This window comes from Mauremys reevesii, linkage group 4, assembly GCF_016161935.1.
Source record: "Mauremys reevesii isolate NIE-2019 linkage group 4, ASM1616193v1, whole genome shotgun sequence".
NCBI classification, from domain to species: Eukaryota; Metazoa; Chordata; order Testudines; family Geoemydidae; genus Mauremys; species Mauremys reevesii.
This window is the reverse complement of record NC_052626.1, coordinates 49,171,568-49,188,637: the sequence shown is the minus strand read 5'-3', so window position 1 is coordinate 49,188,637 and position 17,070 is coordinate 49,171,568. Positions and strand designations below refer to the sequence as shown.

The window sequence follows — 17,070 nt, the reverse complement described above, 5'->3', positions numbered from 1 at the left end:
ACAAGGTAGGATCTGAGGGGAAAAGTTAAAAATTTACTTAGACAAAATGAGATGGTCTTCAAGTCACCAGGGCTTGATGAAATAGCTCCTTGAGTATTCTAGGGTGTAATGAGGAGATATCTGAACCATTAGCAATTATCTTCGAAAACTCATGCAAGACTGGAGAGATTCCATAGGATTTGAAGAGGGAAAATATAGTGCTGATCTATAAAAAGGGGAATAAGGACAATCCAAAGAATTACAAACCAGTCATCTTAATTTCAGTACGTGGAAAGATAATAGAGCAAATAATCAAGCCATCAATTTGCCAACCTAGAACAGGGGTTCTCAAACTTCACTGCACTGCAACCCCCTCTTGACAATAAAAATTACTACATGGCCACAGAAGGGGGGGGACCGAAGCCTGAGCCCTGCCGTCCCAGGGGGGCACATCATCATTCATCATTCATGCCCGTCACCCCAACCGGGGTATGGGCCGCCAACCACAGATCTCCATAGTCTTCTATCCTGGGCCATTCGCTCTAGCTGGTTCCAGGTATAGCCCAGGCACAGAGAAAGCCAAAGCTCCAGGGCTTCAGCCCCGCGTGGGAGGCCTGTAACCTGAGCCCCACCATCCAGGGCTGATACCAAAGCCTGAGCCCTGCCACCCAGGGCTGAAGCCCTCGGGTTTCAGCTTTAGCCCTGGGCCCCAGCAAGTCTAATGCCAGCCCTGGAGACCCCATTAAAATAGGGTTGCAACTCACTTTGGGGTTCCAACCCACAGTTTGAGAACTGCTGACCGAGAAGATAATAGGGTGATAACTAACAGTCAGCATGACAAACCAACCCAATAGCTTTTTTTAACAGGGTAACAAGCATTGCAGATGTGAGGGAAGCAGTAGATGTTGTATAACTTGACTTTAGTAAGGTTTTTGATACTGCCTCACATAACCGTCTCTAAACAAACTAGAGAAATACAATCTAGATGGAGCTACTACAAGGTGGGTGTATAACTGGTTGGAAAACCATTCCCAGAGAATAGTTATCAGTGGTTCACAGTCAAGCTGGCAGGGCATACTGAGTGGGGTCCTGCAGGTATCGGTCCTGGATCCGGTTCTGTTCAAAATCTTCATCAATGATTTAGATAATGGCAGAGAGAATATACTTATAAGATTTGTGGACAATACCAAGCTGGGAGGGGTTGCAGGTGCCTTGGAGGATAAGATTAAAATTCAAAATGATCTGGACAAACTGGAGAAATGGTCTGAAGTAAACAGGATGAAATTCTATAAGGACAAATGCAAAGTACTGCACTCATGAAGGATCAATCAATTGTGCATATACAAAATGGGAAATAGCTGCCTAGGAAGGCATATTACAGAAAGGGATCTGAGGGGTACAGTGGATCACAAGGTAAATATGAGCCAATGGTGTAACACTGTTTAAAAAATATATATTCTGGGATGTATTAGCAGGAGTGTTATAAACAAGACATGAGAAGTAATTCTTCCACTCTACTCCGCGCTGATTAGGCCTCAACTGGAGTATGTGTCCAGTTCTGGGCGCCACATTTCAGGAAAGACGTGGACAAACTGGAGAAAGTTCAGAGGAAAGCAACAAAAATGATTAAACGTCTAGAAAACATGGCCTATGAGGAAAGACTGAAAAATTGCATTTGTTTAGTTTGGAGAAGAGAAGACTGAGGCGACACTTGACAGTTTTCAAGTACATAAAACATTGTTAGAAGGGAGTGGGGCAGAAAAAATTGTTCTCGATAACTTCTGAGGATAGGACAAGAAGCAGTGGGCTTAAATTGCAGCAAGGGAGGTTTAGGTTGGACATTAGAAAAACTTCCTAACCTGTCAGGGTGGTTAAGCACTGCAACAAATTGGCTAGGGAGGGTGTGGAATCTCTGTCACTGGAGGTTTTTAATAGGTTAGACCAGCGGTTCTCAAACTTCAATGTACCACAACCCCTTTTGACAACAAAAAATCACTACATGACCCTAGGCAGGGGGCAGGACAAAGGTGTGGGGAGGTCGGAGCCCAATCCTGAGACTGTGCCCCTGCCACCCCAGGCTGAAGCCCTAAGGCTTCAACTTCAGCTCCAGGTGGCAGGGCTCAGGCTTCAGTCCCAGACTCCAGCAAGTCTAACACTGGCCCTGACTTTGGGGTCCCACCTACAGTTTGAGAACCGCTGGGTTAGACAAACACCTGTCAGGAATGGTCTAGTAGTGCCCTGAGTGCAGAGGACTGTACTAAACGACCTCTCGAGGTCCCTTCCAGTCCTATGCTTCTATCATTATACTGGTATTACCATAGCACATAGGAGCCCTAGTTATGGACCAGAACCCTAATGTGCTAGGCACTGTTCAAATACAGAACAGAACAAAAAGACAGTCCTTGCCCCAAAGAGCTTACAATCCAAGTACAAAATGAAACAACAGATAGACAGCAGACAGACACAAGAGTATAAGGAAACAATGAGACAATATTAGTCAATCTGATAGGCTGTGATATCATACCACCAGTGGCCTAAGAGTTTTTTGTGAGCAATTACAGAAAAAGAAAGTGAAGATAATCAAGTACTTTTGTGGATATTTAAGGGGAACTCTTCCTAAATGTGAGAAGAAGCTTAGGAGAGGGCATAAAGAAGCTTGTTTGAAAGTTTAACAAGAGGGTGATAGAATCTTGCATCAGGACTCTAGACCATGTTCACAGAAAGCAGTTCAGTATACACACAAACATATCATATTACTCCCAAGGAATAGCTGTTACAAGGAAATAAGGCCAACTTGAATGTGAATTAAAGCTAAACATATGTATACATATGCTAAAATAAGAATACATATTTAATGTATAGCATTAAGATCCCATTCAAGTCAATGGTAACACTGCCAATCACTAATGGCAGTAGAATCAAGTCCTTTACAGAAATAAAGCTAATTAAAAAAACAGCAAACCAGTTAAAGAGAGGCTATACTGTACACAATGTTTTAACAGAGGAGTTCATAAAGCAAACTGGGGTGGAAAGATCGTCTTTGCACTTCCCAATCTTGGCCCATTCCCCCGGCATAAGAGAACAGTCTCAATGTTGCTCTAAGTCATTTCAGTTATCAGAGGTACTCGGGGATCATTAGAGTGCAAGAAAACTAATCAAGCCCTACTTTTGCCAGCCCACCCGCTACCCCCACTCCTAACTGTGCAGAAGTTGGGAAGATGACACAGATGGTGATAAACCTACCCATCAATATAAGATATTCTCCCTATATGCTTCAAGGCAGCAGCAGAATTTTCTCGGTTTTCTCTTCCCAGGGCCTCATGACTTGCTACGGGTGAGTACTTTTCACTGCTCTACTGTAGTCTACTAGAATCCACACTGGCAACATTTGAACTAATCCTGAAAATAGATTAACATCTTTCAAGATGAGGCCTTAATAATAATAATAATAATGTCTGGTATACATCTTTCGTAGCATCAATAAAGGTACATAGGTGAAGGCAAGGTGGGAACATTATGCTAGGGCATAAGTCAGTAACACATTTGGAACAAAAGCTCTTGAACAGTTTAAGCCCCTGCCTGCACTATAGGACAAGCAGCCAAAGACACTAAAACAACACTCTTCCAGCACAGGTACTGCTTTCAACCTGTGCATTTAATACTTCCAATGGAAGGACCCACAAAGAGAAAAATGATGGTGTTGGCCTGAGTGCTGCATACTTGAAGCCTGCAGTATTTCCTTACCTCGCTCTTCCTTGGTTTGGGAAAGAATAACAGAGAATAACCCATCTCCCACAGCCTGCGAAGAGACAAAGAAGATGAAGAACTCCCCACTCACACAGAGAAGAAGATGCAATCTGTTTTTTATCTCCACTATAGTCTACAAGGAGAGGGTGAAAGAATTCTCTCAAGATGCCCAGTGAGAGGAATCCGAAGCCTAAGCAGGACTCAAAGAGTAAGTCTACACTGCAATGTAAGCCCATTCTTGAAGCTGGGCTCAAGCCTAACCCCACTTGTTAATGTTAATTGTGTTAATGCAGGGCTTGGACCCAGAGTCCCAGTACCCTGCAGGGCTGGAAGGTCCAAGCTAGAGTTAATCCAGGATCCATGCCCTATTGCTTTGCAATGTAGATGCAGCCATGCTTGACTCAGGTCCCAGGAGTCAGCCAGAAGTATCCCACAATTCCATGGGATAATTTCTTTAGTTCTCTCTACCCCAACAATCTCCAATCCACTATACTGAAAATGGAAGCCACCCCCATTTTGCAAACAGCAGCAGCTCAGGTCAGGGTTAACCCATTCTCTTCTGATCTGCTTCTTGGTAATGGGAAGGGTGGGCAATAAAGTTTTCCCATAGTGCAACATAGTCTTAGAGCTAGAGCGGTCAGCTTTTGAAGGAAAGCACTAGGGATTCTGGGATATGGTTACTTTGTTTTGGGTCTGTGCACTGCAACATCGATGCCAGAGCCCTAGGTTCGAGCACAGGTTAGAAAAGTATCTACATTTTTAACTCTGTAAAGAGTCAAGCCAAAGGTTCCCTAACATGGGTCAGTTGACTTGAGTCCCATCAACCCTGGGTTTACACTGCAGTATAGACATACCCTCAAATACATGACAAGGAAAGCATAATTGTGAAGTGACTGAGTACTGGCATAGCGAGACTGAGGGGCGGGTGGATACATGGTGGAAGCAAAGGGTGAGAGAGAGGTATGTATTACTACTGTACATGATTTTCTTAGCAACCAGAGAAATTTGCACAGGAAGGGACACACCCAAATCTTTGCCTAACACACACATTCTTTCTTAGGCCTTTTTTTATATACAGGGGGACTGACTGGCACAGCTATTCTGATATAACTGTTCAAGTATAATTTAGCTATTCTAGAATAATTCCCCATGTGGACACTATTCTGTAATAAATGATTTTATTCTAGAATAATTACACCACTTTAACTTTATTCTGGAACAATATTCACAAGGGAGCTACACTAGAATAGCTATGCCTGTCAATTTCCTTGTGTAGACAAGTTCTTAGTTATCCAATTACCATTAAATGAGTCCATACCTCAGACTATACATGGTAAGAAATTCATGTTTTTAAAGTGATCATTGTTAAAGAACTACTAAAAATAATTCAAAGAACTAAATAAGCTGGTAAAGCAGTGAAGAAAGAAGGTTAAGGGCAGGGCTCCACAATGTCAAAACCTTATTGCCATTCTAAAAAACTATACTTAGTAACAAAAGAATCAATCACAGAATATTAATAGTACATTTATGTAAGCTGCAGAAACACCATCTAAAGCCTGCTTATTGTAATTATCTTCAAATGTCTCAAGTTTCACACTTCACATTTTTGTACTTGTCTCTAATGACAAATTCCTGTGAAAGATCTACAATTAATGACTCCTCACTGATGGCTAAATTCTTCACACAGGTTACTCCTACAAGTAGTGGTGGAAACTCCATGAATTTCACCTGAGTGTCCTGATAATGCTGCCATTAGTGAGACAGGATTTGCCCAGACACACACAGGAAATGAGTCATTCTAGTCCTTATCAAGCAGGTTCCCAGAGAGGGTTGGCAATTTCCCTGACAGAACTAGATTAGGACAGGGTGGTGGTAAATACTGGCTTAAAACTGGTTCAAACCAGGAAACTGGGGGAAATAACTGCATCGGTGTCCAGCAAGTTCAACAAGCATAGAAGGATTCTTTTCAAACTTTGGATACATCCATTCAAAACTGAGGTATAGGCTCAGTCTATCCACTACATCAAAGCTGGTCTTCTGCCAGAATGCTGCATGGCCAAATGGACCTGGCCTAGTAGCCTACAATTCTGCATTACTATCATTTTCATATAATTGAATGATTTGTGTTTTAAAAAAAAAAAAACAAAAAAAAAGTTTGTTATATAATATTGAAAACTGAAATGAGTCATATGTATAACTTCCTTGAGAAAATACTGAACCAAAATATACACATTCCCATGTTCAGTATTATAATTACATATTAGTATGACCCCCACCACAGATTTAAGTTTCTGTTTGTACAACCCTAAAATAATCTACTGCTTTATGTAACCACAACTTGAATATGTAACTATAACTAAGTGTAATATGGTACGCATTAATGAAACAGGTTTTTTTAAAACAGAAAATGCTGTAAAAAGGGATTAACTAGTTTTTCCATAATTTTACATGGTTAAAAACCTCCTCTGGTAAATACTATGTCACCAGTGTTCCCAAAGTTTTTTCTGACAGAAGCCACTGACCTCTTGCTTTGCTGATAACAGAACTTCTTCAAAATCCATGATGACAGGGGCTTCACTGACTACGACTACCCAAAAATAAACAAACTCTCAATTGGGTATTCCAAACTGTGCATGCCCGCATAACTTGCACTCGTCTCCCCCATAGATTTGGGGAAAACTAATACTAATATTAAATAAAAGCTTGTCTTTTCCTGTAACTCTTATACCAAAAACATAGTAGTGGCTATGTGTAGTACTAGTTATATAGAAAATAATGATTCCTTAAGGAGATTTCAATCTTTTTAAGAACAATGCCTTTTTACCTGGAATTTCAAATTTGGTAAAACATTACTACATATGGGTTGTGCTTTGGCATTTCAACTATAATGTAATATGTAATGGTTAGTGTGGATAAGTTAAGCATTGAGAATGACTGTATTACTCCCAAATGCCGGGGAACGCAGTATTTTCAAACAATGACAAAAATACATGATCTTTATGCAAACTTGCTTCAGCCTAGGTTTGCTGCTGTTTAAATTTTCTCTCTCTCCTTTTCTAATCACAGAATTAAATATTATAAATGTTATGTTCCAGATTTTAGAAGAGATATACCAATCTCCTAGAACTGGAAGGGACCTTGAAAGGTCATCAAGTCCAGCCCCCTGCCTTCACTAGCAGGACCAATTTTTGCCCCAGATCCCTAAGTGGCCTCCTCAAGGAGAACTCACAACCCTGGGTTTAGCAGGCCAATGCTCAAACCACTGAGCTATCCCTCCCCCCGTTAAGTGTTAAGAGACATTAATGCTAGCTACACAATCAAGTAAATTAGTTAGCAACATAAGCAATGTCAGCTATATACCATCTCAAACAGCAATCCTATAAAATACATCAAATATACAAAGCTTAGCTTTAATATACTGTGTGCATCTCATAATTGTGTTACTACTTACAATTATTACAAGTACTGTGTGAGAATTCACCCCATAAAAGAAGTTAAAATAAATCCCACAGTACACAAAACAGACAGTTTAGTTCTGCTGTATAAACAGAAACAGTAGCTACATTTAATTGTATTTTAAAAGCTTAAAGCATTTAAGTGTTATTTTATTGGTCAGTGTAGTGAGGCAGCCTGGAACCCAGCCACCTCGGAGGGGGCTGAGCCCCTCCAGATGCCAAAGTGGGCGGAGCCAGTTGAGCTTGCACCCCCCCCCCCCAGAGGTCAGGGCACAGGACAGGAAGTACAAAAGCCCAACCCCAGAGCTCACTAGAGGTGTGGCCCTCGGAGAAGCCAGATGCCTGTGGCCTAGCTCCCGGTTGGGAGACTCCTGCAGCTTGCGGCTGACCGGAGGACTGGCCCGACGCCGACCAGACCCTGGAGAAGCTGTCACTGGCAAGCTACCCAGAGGAGCTGCCAAGCTTACCGCTCACTGGATACCCAGAGGAACCCATGGTGCTTGACTCATTGGAAGACTCCATCCAGATGCAGGTACCTATGGAGGGGGAGGTAGCCCAGGGGCAGCAGACCCTAGTCAGGCTGCAGCACACCCAGAGCCAATGTCTGTGTGTTGCGGTCAGGATCCCCACTGACACAGCAGCGGGTCATCTACCACTGCTAGGGCCCCGGGCTGGGATGCAATGGAGTGGGAGGGCTTGCGTCCCCACTACCACCCAAAGTGAGGGTGGCAGTCTCCCCCTCTCCCTGGTCCTTCGGAGTTAGGACCTGGGCCTATTATTGAACTGTTTGCTCAGCCCCTGCCTAAGGGCCTGAAACACTGACTGTTTGCTGCCCCACCCTGATCCAGGGCTGGGGCCTTGCTAATATTAAACTGTTCGCCAGCCCCTACCTGAGGGCCTGAGCTGGTGACTGTTTGCCGCCCAGCCAGGCTAATTCCCCCAATTCACTGGACCTAAGTAGTGAGGCGGCCTGGTTCCCAGCTGCCCCTCAGGGGATGGGAGCCCCAGCTGAACCCCTACAGTCAGTGATACTGCACCTTCTACATTCCTCACTACTTCCCATGTTGTCTCAAAACAGTGAAGTTATTCACTTGCCAAAAGGTATAAAACAGATATTAAACACAGTAAGTGAAGATGTCTTCCCTACAAGATTTTTCTCTGCCCATAAAAGGTACCAGCTTTTCTGATATCTCCTTGTTCAACTTTGTAACAGACCAGAGACAGGTGTGTGCAACAACATATTACAGCAAGTAATTATTGCCACACTTTGCAAGTGTTGAAACATGCTGTTGCAATATTGGGTATCTGCACTCTGAAACTAAGTCATCCAATTCTTCATAAAATTTTACACACATACATCCAGAATAGATTACCCACAGAGATTTTATTTTATTTTATTTATATATATAAAAAATACACACACACAAATTAGCAATTATTTAAAATGTTAATCTCTTTTAGCTTGGTTTGAAAGATGTGTCCTGTCAGTTTTAAAAATATATACATCCCATTGTTAGCACATTAAAATTTCACAATGCACTCTTTATTAAGTTCTCAGCAGTCATAATTTTATAACCCTTTCAGTAATGGATGCTTTTTTGTTAAAAAAGGTGCACCTATAACTGATTATATACAAGCAAAATTCAGTTTTCCTTTTAAACAACTTAGCAACCAAACTTGCATGCTACACAGTTGAAAAATAATAAAGGTTATTTCTGAAAACATTTTGTTATAATGTATCTGGATTTGTAAATGGACATTTTGCAACTAACGTATCAACTGAACTTGGTACTGCAAAAGTCATGTCAGAAAAATAAAACACATTAACCAGAACAATGGTTATCATTCTGGAGCACTGAACTGTATACATTCTGATAAATAAGAGCAGTGTATAAAATATTTCTCATTCATTCCTTATGCTTTATAAAACTATCATAAGTACAGGCTATAATTAGTTGTATTTTTTCTTATGTAATTGAAAAGATCTTATTTGAAAATTAAAAGCCCAAGAGGAATTTTTAGTTTTATTGCTTTTTTTCTTTCTAAAGTCAAATTGACTAACCATTAGACCCCCAATTCTATGTAAGCAGATCAGCTTGCAAACTCTTGTGTTCATATGGAGCCCCACTGATTTCAACAGGTGCCCATGTGGATCAGATTGCATGACTGCAGCCTTGGATTGTACTTTTTTTTTCATCCCTCTTCCCTATGACACAGCTTTGTCTCTCTTCCCTCCCTGACCCTCACTTCTTTAATTGTATCTTCATCTTTTCTCTCTCTCCAATATCTACCACAGTTAAAAAAATAAATAAGAACCATTGTTTCTTTAAGTGAAAGGGGGGGGACAGACATATTCCCAGAAGCACAGATTTCTCATCTTAGACATCTTACATCCTCTGGTCAAGGGCTGGATGTAACGCCATCTGTAGTTCATCAACACTAGTTAGCCAAAGGGGACTGAGTATAGTGCAAGAGACTGAACTTTGTCCCAACCTAATATCCATCGATATTGAATTCATTCTCTGGAAAGGGTAGAATTACATTTTTAATTACGGTCTATAGTTACAGCTGGAGTTGGACACCTGCTGTGGGTTGAGGGGAGTATACAATTGATAACACTGGGACATTTGCACATGGATTGAAAATAGAATATGGCCCTTATATAGCAACTACTAACATAGTTAATGAAGCTACTGAGGTATTCAGGATACTTTTAGGATGAACTCCATTTTTTCCATTTACTTTAACATTTATGCAGGCAAGCATCCAACAATTGCAGTACTTCCATGCACAAATTAGATGTATAAATGCACACCTAAATTATCTGAAATTACAGCATTTAAAACATTATCCATTAGTAAGCTCCAGCATTATTTCTTCATTGAAATTAATGAGGTGGCTCAGTCCCCTCAGTGCTGTTTGACGCTAAAGCCTGATCTACATTAGAGTTAGGTTGACGCAAGGCAGCTTACATTGACCTAATTATGGAAGGGTCTACATTAAAGTTTCGCTCCCACCAACACAACTGCCCGACTTAACTCCACCTCCACGAGAGGCGCAGTCAACATTGATGTAGTTAGATCGATGCAGTCTCAGTGAAGACACTGTATTGCTTATGATCAACTGTTTCTAGCTTTCAGAAGCCATTCCACAATGCCTCACGCTGACAGCATAATCAGTACAAGTGCTCCTGGTCAGATCACACACTGCCAACACAAGGAGCAAAGCACAGCCACACACAAGCAATGTAATTACTGCAGCAGCTGTATGCTGACGCAAGTTTGACTTAATTTTGTAGTTTAGGCATGGCCTAAGACAGTACAACATTGCTTCACCTCCAAAGAGTTGTGACCAAACACCAGTCAGTTATTGTATGAAATATAAGAAAGGAAAACAATTTTTTAAATGAAAACTTTTATTCTAGAGAACACTTATCCAATATCCATGCAGACCAAGTGAGCCAGAAGTTTTATATCTTCATATTAGATTAACAAAAAAGAGTGGGGTAATACTGTTAGTCTCCTCTCTGTGTGTCCCAGTTATCTGTCACTTGCAGAGCACCCTCAGCAGATGGGAAAGATCATCCCTTTGCCTCTATTTATACAACAGAACATGAAACAAAAAGCACGTTAATTTCATTTTGCTGGTGAGAAAGTTCCTGGATTCCCCAAAAAGACACAAAATTACAGTAAATTCAACCAGCTACACAGGTAGTATGTGCCAATCTTATGAAGTCATTTGGTTTTCATTTACTTTTATAAAGTGCCATTTACAAAGTATCACTAAAGTTAATTGAAGTGGGAAAGAACCACTAAACCAAAAAACATTTTAAAATGTACTGTAATGTTGCAAAGAAAAAAATCACACACAAAAGTGACTTGCATCTAAGAAATCCAATTCTTATGCTATAGTTTCATATTACAGTTATATACATGTATTTCATGTTATTGAAATAAGTGTTCAACATCTACATAATCAGACCTCAATTCTCTAAAGAGTTACTGAGTTTTATGTATGTGGAGTACTCTCATTGGCTTCTACATGACCACTTACATGCATGAGCGTTTGCAGTGTTAGGGTTGCTAAATGAGGGCTGTTCTCACTGCTTATGGCTTCACAACTTGAGTTACAAAATTAGCCTGAAACCGAGGATATACAAAGATTCCTGTAGTGCTCATCAACATGACATCTAGAGACCAAACACAAGTCAACATCAAAACTGTATTTTCAGTCTGATATAGCTTTAAAGAATTTAGACGGGTTTTATATTTACAGTATGGTGTGATGTCAAGCTATAGTAACACAATATACCTTTACAGATGTCAAATGTTTTGAAACAATTTTAGTTGCTTAAGTACTGCAAACAACTATTCTATTAAAATATGAGCAGTGATAAAACACCAGAGGAAACCAGATGTATAGGCAAGTGCCTTCTACTGAAAATGCCATGCAACTGACCCTAGATATTCTTATCTCAGGAAATGAAAGTCAGTGCTTCCTAACTGATTTTAGAAGCAACTAGATCACAAAAGCTGAATACAGTAAGATGACAGTAAGTGATATAAATAGTGGAACATTTTCAATTGGACAGTAGTACAACCAAAACAGTACAAAATATATGGTGTTCTCTTTACATCAGTACTGAGAAGTCTGGTGATATGACAAACTGCCCAAGCTCAGATATCCTGGTCTCTTTTGATGATTAAACACTTTATATAACCAAAAGTAGGAAATTTCTGTTGTGATTTATAGTATTGTGAAGGGTTTTTTATGGTAATACTTTATGGCACAGTGTTCCAAAACAGTGAATGCACTCACACTATTGTTACAGCATATAATTAGATTTGTAAGATATATTTTTGTGGGCCTATAAAAGTTTGCCACACCATTCTCTGTATTATAAAAACAGACCTACTCAGTCAGACCATAGAAAGTATCCTTTCTTCCGACAGTGGCCAGTGCCAGGTGCCCCAGAGGGAATGAACAGAACAGGCAATCATCAAGTGATCCATCCCCTGTCACTCATTCCTAGCTTCTGGCAAACAGAGGCTAGGGACACTATTCCTGCCCATCCTGGCTAATAGCCATTGATGGACCTATCCTCCATGAATTTATCTAGTTCTTTTTTGAACCCTGTTATCGTCTTGGCCTTCACAACATCTCTGGCAAAGAGTTCCATAGGTTGGCTGTGCACTGTGTGAAGAAATACTTCCTTTTATTTGTTTTAAACCTGCTGCCTATTAATTTCAGTTGGTGACCCCCTAGTTTTTGTGTTATGAGTAGTAAAAAAACAACACTTCCTCATCTACTTTCTCTACACCATTCATGATTTTACAGACCTCAATCATCTCTCCCCTTAGCCATCTCTTTTCCAAGCTGTAAAGTCCCATCCTTATTAATCTCTCCTCATAAGGAAGCCGCTCCATACCCCTAATAATTTTTGTTGCCCTTTTCTGAACCTTTTCCAATTCCAATATATCTTTTTTGAGATGGGGCGACCACATCTGCACACAGTATTCAAGATGTGGGCATACCAAGGATTTATAGAGAGGCAACATGATATTTTCTGTCCTATTATCTCTCTCTCTCTTAATTATTCCCAGCATTCTGTTAGCTTTCTTGACTGCCACTGCACATTGAGTGGATGTTTCAGAGAACTATCCACAATGACCCCAAGATCTTTCTTGAATGGTAATGGCTAATTTTGACCATAATTTTATATGTATAGTTGGGATTATGCTTTCCAATGGGCATTACTTTGGATTTATCAACATTAAACTTCATCTGCCATTTTGTTGCCCAGTCACCCAGTTTTGAGAGATCCTTTTGTAGCTCTTTGCAGTCTGCCTGGGCCTTAACCATCTTTAGTAATTTTGTATCATCTGCAAATTTTGCCACCTTACTGTTAAATGATCTGGAAAAAGGGGTTACGAATATGTTGAATAGGACTGGTCCCAGAACAGACCCCTGGAGGACACCACTATTTACCTCTCTCCATTCTGAGAACTGACCATTTATACCTACCCTTTACTTCCTATCTTTTAACCAGTTACCAATCCACAAGAGCACCTTCCCTCTTATCCTGTGGCAGCTTACTCTGCATAAGAGCCTTTGGTGAGGGACCTTGTCAACGGCTTTCTGAAAATCTAAGTACACTCTATCCACTGGATCCCCTGGGTCTGTATGCTTGCTAACCCCCTCAAAATTTTCTTATATAAAATGACTGATTATTCAGCTATACATGTATTCATTTATATATGTGTCCCAATTATAGCGCACAACCTCATTCTGAATATTTGATAACATAGGTACTTAGTTACATCTGTATGGAGGAATAAAACTGTACCTATTACTTAAGTTACTCAAAACAGGAAAGATTTACAACAAACTCTACTGGAATGACAATCAAACACCACACAGGAAACCACTTTGAAAGATTTGTTCAATCTTCTTTTACTCATGATAAACACACATCTACAACTACACCTTTTAAGGCGGGGATAGTGCGGACTGACCTCAGCTGTTTGGTTGATAGCGTCTCCAAGGGCTGGGGAGACCAGACTTATCCCATGCCTCAGTCACTGGGAAGCTCCCTTACTTAGGCCCTGGCCCGAGTCTTCCCCTTTCCGGGGAGGTAGGATCCGCAGCACCTTACGCCCAGGGGTTTGGGGGAGGGCTGAGCTCTTGCAGGCCTGGGGGCTCTCACTCCCGGTGACCCGCAGCCAGAGCTGTGGAGACAGCCGGCCCGAGGGGCAGGCCCTGGCAGCCCCCGAGGCACTGTGTTGGGAAGGTTATTGCAGCTGTCAGAGCGCGTCTTCCTCTCCCCGGGAGCGCCAGTGTGCCTGCGGGGAGGCAGCGCCCGGTCTCCACCGGGACCGGCAAGCTGAGGGCGGGAGGAGGCCTGTAGAGCACGGTTGGCTCCGGAACCAGGAGCCCTGGCGGGCGCCATACTAGAAACTAAAATGGCTGCCCCGGGGAAGGGAGCTCAGCTCGGGCCGTGAGGGGCTGCGCCTCCACCCGCCTCACCGACAAGGGACGTCGCCTCGCCGGGCACACCTCGGACAGGTACCATCCCGCGCAGGCGGCCTCGGGGACTGGCGAGCTCCATGGGCCAGCCCCCACCTCTCCCGCACCTAGAGCTCGGCCCACTCGCTCCCCGCCCCTGCAGCCCAGCCCCCCGCGCAGCTGGAGCCGGTCCCCCTGTGGAGCCTACCTGGAGCTCGGCGCGCTCCACCTCCCAGTGCGCCCTCTCCATCTCGAAGCGGGCCCACTCGTGCTGGATGTAGTGCAGGATCCCCGGGATGGTGTAGTGCTGGGGCCGGGACAGCTCCGCGCGGTCCCCCGCGTCCTGACCCGCCGCGGCCGCCGAGACCTGAGGCTGCTGCCCGCCTCCGGCCCCCACGCAGCCCGGGCCAGGCTGCACGTTCATATTCCCCCCTGGCTGCAGCGGCGGCGGCGGCTGCTGCTGCGGTCTCGGAGCGGCCGCCATCCCGCCTCCGACTCCGGGGTGCTCGTCCATTGTCTGCGGGGAGCCCTCCTCCTCCTCGTCGTCCCGCTGCGGGCCTGGGGCAGGGGCGTGGGGGAGCGGCGCTGGCTGGGGGGAGGAGGAGGGGGCGGGACGGGCCCGGGGAGGAGGGGGAGGCTGCGCCGAGCAGTGTCCGGGTGTCAGAGCAGCGCCGAGCCCCCGCCGGCCGCCATTACAGCCTCCGATCCATCTCACACCCACCCACTGCGAAGGGGGGGAGGAGCAGGGAGCCGCGCGGGGCGCGCCGGGAAACAACCTTCCTCCCAGCCGAGCCCGCTGACGCGCGCATGCGCACCGGAGATGGGGGGGGAGCGGGGCGGGGCTGCAGCTGGGGGTGTCTGTCTGTTCCCCCGGACCCACCCCGAGAGCAGGGGGCCGGGGCAGCGCCGCTCCTGGCACTGAGTAAGTGACATAGTAATAACAGGGGCTGCTGGTGCCCAGTCGGGCTAGGACAGTAGCTGGTGGTGCTGCTTCGTCCGGCCTGGTTCAGCGTCAGGGGTCCCCTGCTCCCACCAGCCCGTGGGGGAGGCCGCGAGCCGCTCTGCCCAGGCGTGGCCGGGGTGGGGTTTGTTTAAAAGACGTGCCAGCAGCCTCTGGCGGGGCGGGGGCTGGGGTCTTCCTGCCGCCCACGTGGGCACGGGGCGCCCCTGCGGTGTGTGGGGTTAAAACGGTCTCTCGGCTCGCAGGCTCCGCCAGCCGCAGATTCCTCACATTGCTGTCGCGTTCTTCCGATGCTGACAGCCTGTGGTGGGGCCTCCAGGCGGGCCCGTTTCCCTGGGGGTAGGGGAGGCTCTGGCTTTGCCGTTCCGCCTCACCTTCCTGTCCTGTCACCCAGCGGGGGCGAAGGAACACGAGAAGTCAGGCTCGTGTCACACTGAAACGGAGAGCAAAAGAACGAAACGGAGGCGGGTGAAATGTAGTGCGAGTGCAGGGAAGAAGTTTGTGACAGTACCGGAGTCCCCCTGTAGCCAAGGGAAACAGTGGGAGCTCCTCCACTTGGACTAGTTAAAACGGGAGGGTTAGAGAGACAAAGTGGGTGAGGTAATATCTTTTATTGGACCAACATCTGTTGGTGAGGGAGACAGGTTTTCCGGCTTACACAGAGCTCTTCTTCAGCTCTGGGACACTTACTCAGTGACATAGCTAGGGTGACCAAAGGTCCTGATTTTAGAGACAGTCTCGATATTCAGAACTTTGTGCTATAGAGGCACCTATTGGCCCCCCCCCCAATTTTTCACACTTGCTTTCTGATCACCCTAGTCACGGTTAAATACAGGATGGAACCTATTGTTTAGCATAAGTAATTAACACATATTTCAAGGGACCATTCAAGCTTGTCTCTTTCACCAACAGAAGTGGGTCCAATAAAAGATATTATTTGTCTCTCTAATATCCCAGGGACCACCAGGGCTTACAACAACACCACATAAAACTGGACCAGACACAGCTGTAGCAAAGAGCAGCTACATAGCTTTATTGGCCCTCTTTCTTATAAGGAATAATACAAATGCAAACATGGCCCAAAATATAGGCTGTCTGGAAATGAACTTTTACAAAACAAAAGGGCACTAGAAATGTGATTTTAATAGCAATGGAAACGGGTGGTTGGGGAGACGGGACAGCGAGGTAAACAAAAACATACCCTGCTAAATTTGAAACACACATTGCAGCATTCTGCTAGTATATGAGAACTCAAACTGAAGTGTACTTGAAACTGACTAGTGACAGAAGTGAAAGTGTGTATTGTATTTCGTTCTTAGCAGAAATTAAAAAAACTGATTTACTTTTCAATAATTTTGCAATTATTTCTCTTTTAACAATATAATCTGCTATTTGTCTTGTAAGGAAGGAGATTATTTCTTTTGACTGTGCTTTTTAAACTGACAATGAAACTAATATGAAAATTTTACACACCTGCCACATATCATTCATGAAGGGACAAACTGATTTTGAATTAGTTTTAAGGTAACTTTTTAAACTAACTTAATGATGAAGCATGTCTGCAATGTGATTCAATGAGGCAGTTATTTTTGATTTATGATCTAGTTCATTCAGAACTCCTCTTCACAGTAAGGAAATCTTGAAAAATGTACCTATTTGCTACAACTAGTTCAGTTTCACCAGTAAAATAGCAACATTCAGAGCTTTATAAGGCCAAACTGTCACAGCCTTATTGCGCTGAAATTCAACAATTATGTTGATTACATAAACCTAAAGGGATTTTAACTATCCCATCCTACTTGACAACTCATTGAGTGTCACCCATAATTAAGCAAGGCAGGGTGTTCCTCCCACCCTCTCTACGTAAACACTACTTTCTTTAACATTTTCCATCAGTAGATGATCTGGAATTGGATCAGTTGC

At 43.7% G+C, this 17,070-nt stretch overlaps 2 protein-coding genes across 6 annotated transcripts in view; one reads left to right on the top strand and one right to left on the bottom strand.

The window, feature by feature from the left end:
* Positions 1-14,892, bottom strand: part of STRN3 (striatin 3) — a 94,153-nt gene extending 79,261 nt beyond the window's left edge. For all 3 annotated transcript variants that reach the window (XM_039534093.1, XM_039534094.1, XM_039534095.1), the window contains exon 1: positions 14,395-14,892. In XM_039534093.1, the coding sequence (XP_039390027.1) occupies positions 14,395-14,700 (306 nt within the window). In that variant the 5' untranslated portion in view covers positions 14,701-14,892. The remainder of the gene's footprint in view (positions 1-14,394) is intronic.
* The window catches only part of AP4S1 (adaptor related protein complex 4 subunit sigma 1), a 42,458-nt gene continuing 32,898 nt past the window's right edge, over positions 7,511-17,070 (top strand). The window contains exon 1 of one of the 3 annotated variants that reach the window (XM_039534096.1): positions 7,511-7,713. In XM_039534096.1, the coding sequence (XP_039390030.1) occupies positions 7,675-7,713 (39 nt within the window). In that variant the 5' untranslated portion in view covers positions 7,511-7,674. Of the gene's footprint in view, positions 7,714-13,834; positions 14,247-14,966; positions 15,109-17,070 lie in introns of those variants that run through there. The other 2 variants (XM_039534098.1, XM_039534097.1) reach the window with 2 other exon arrangements.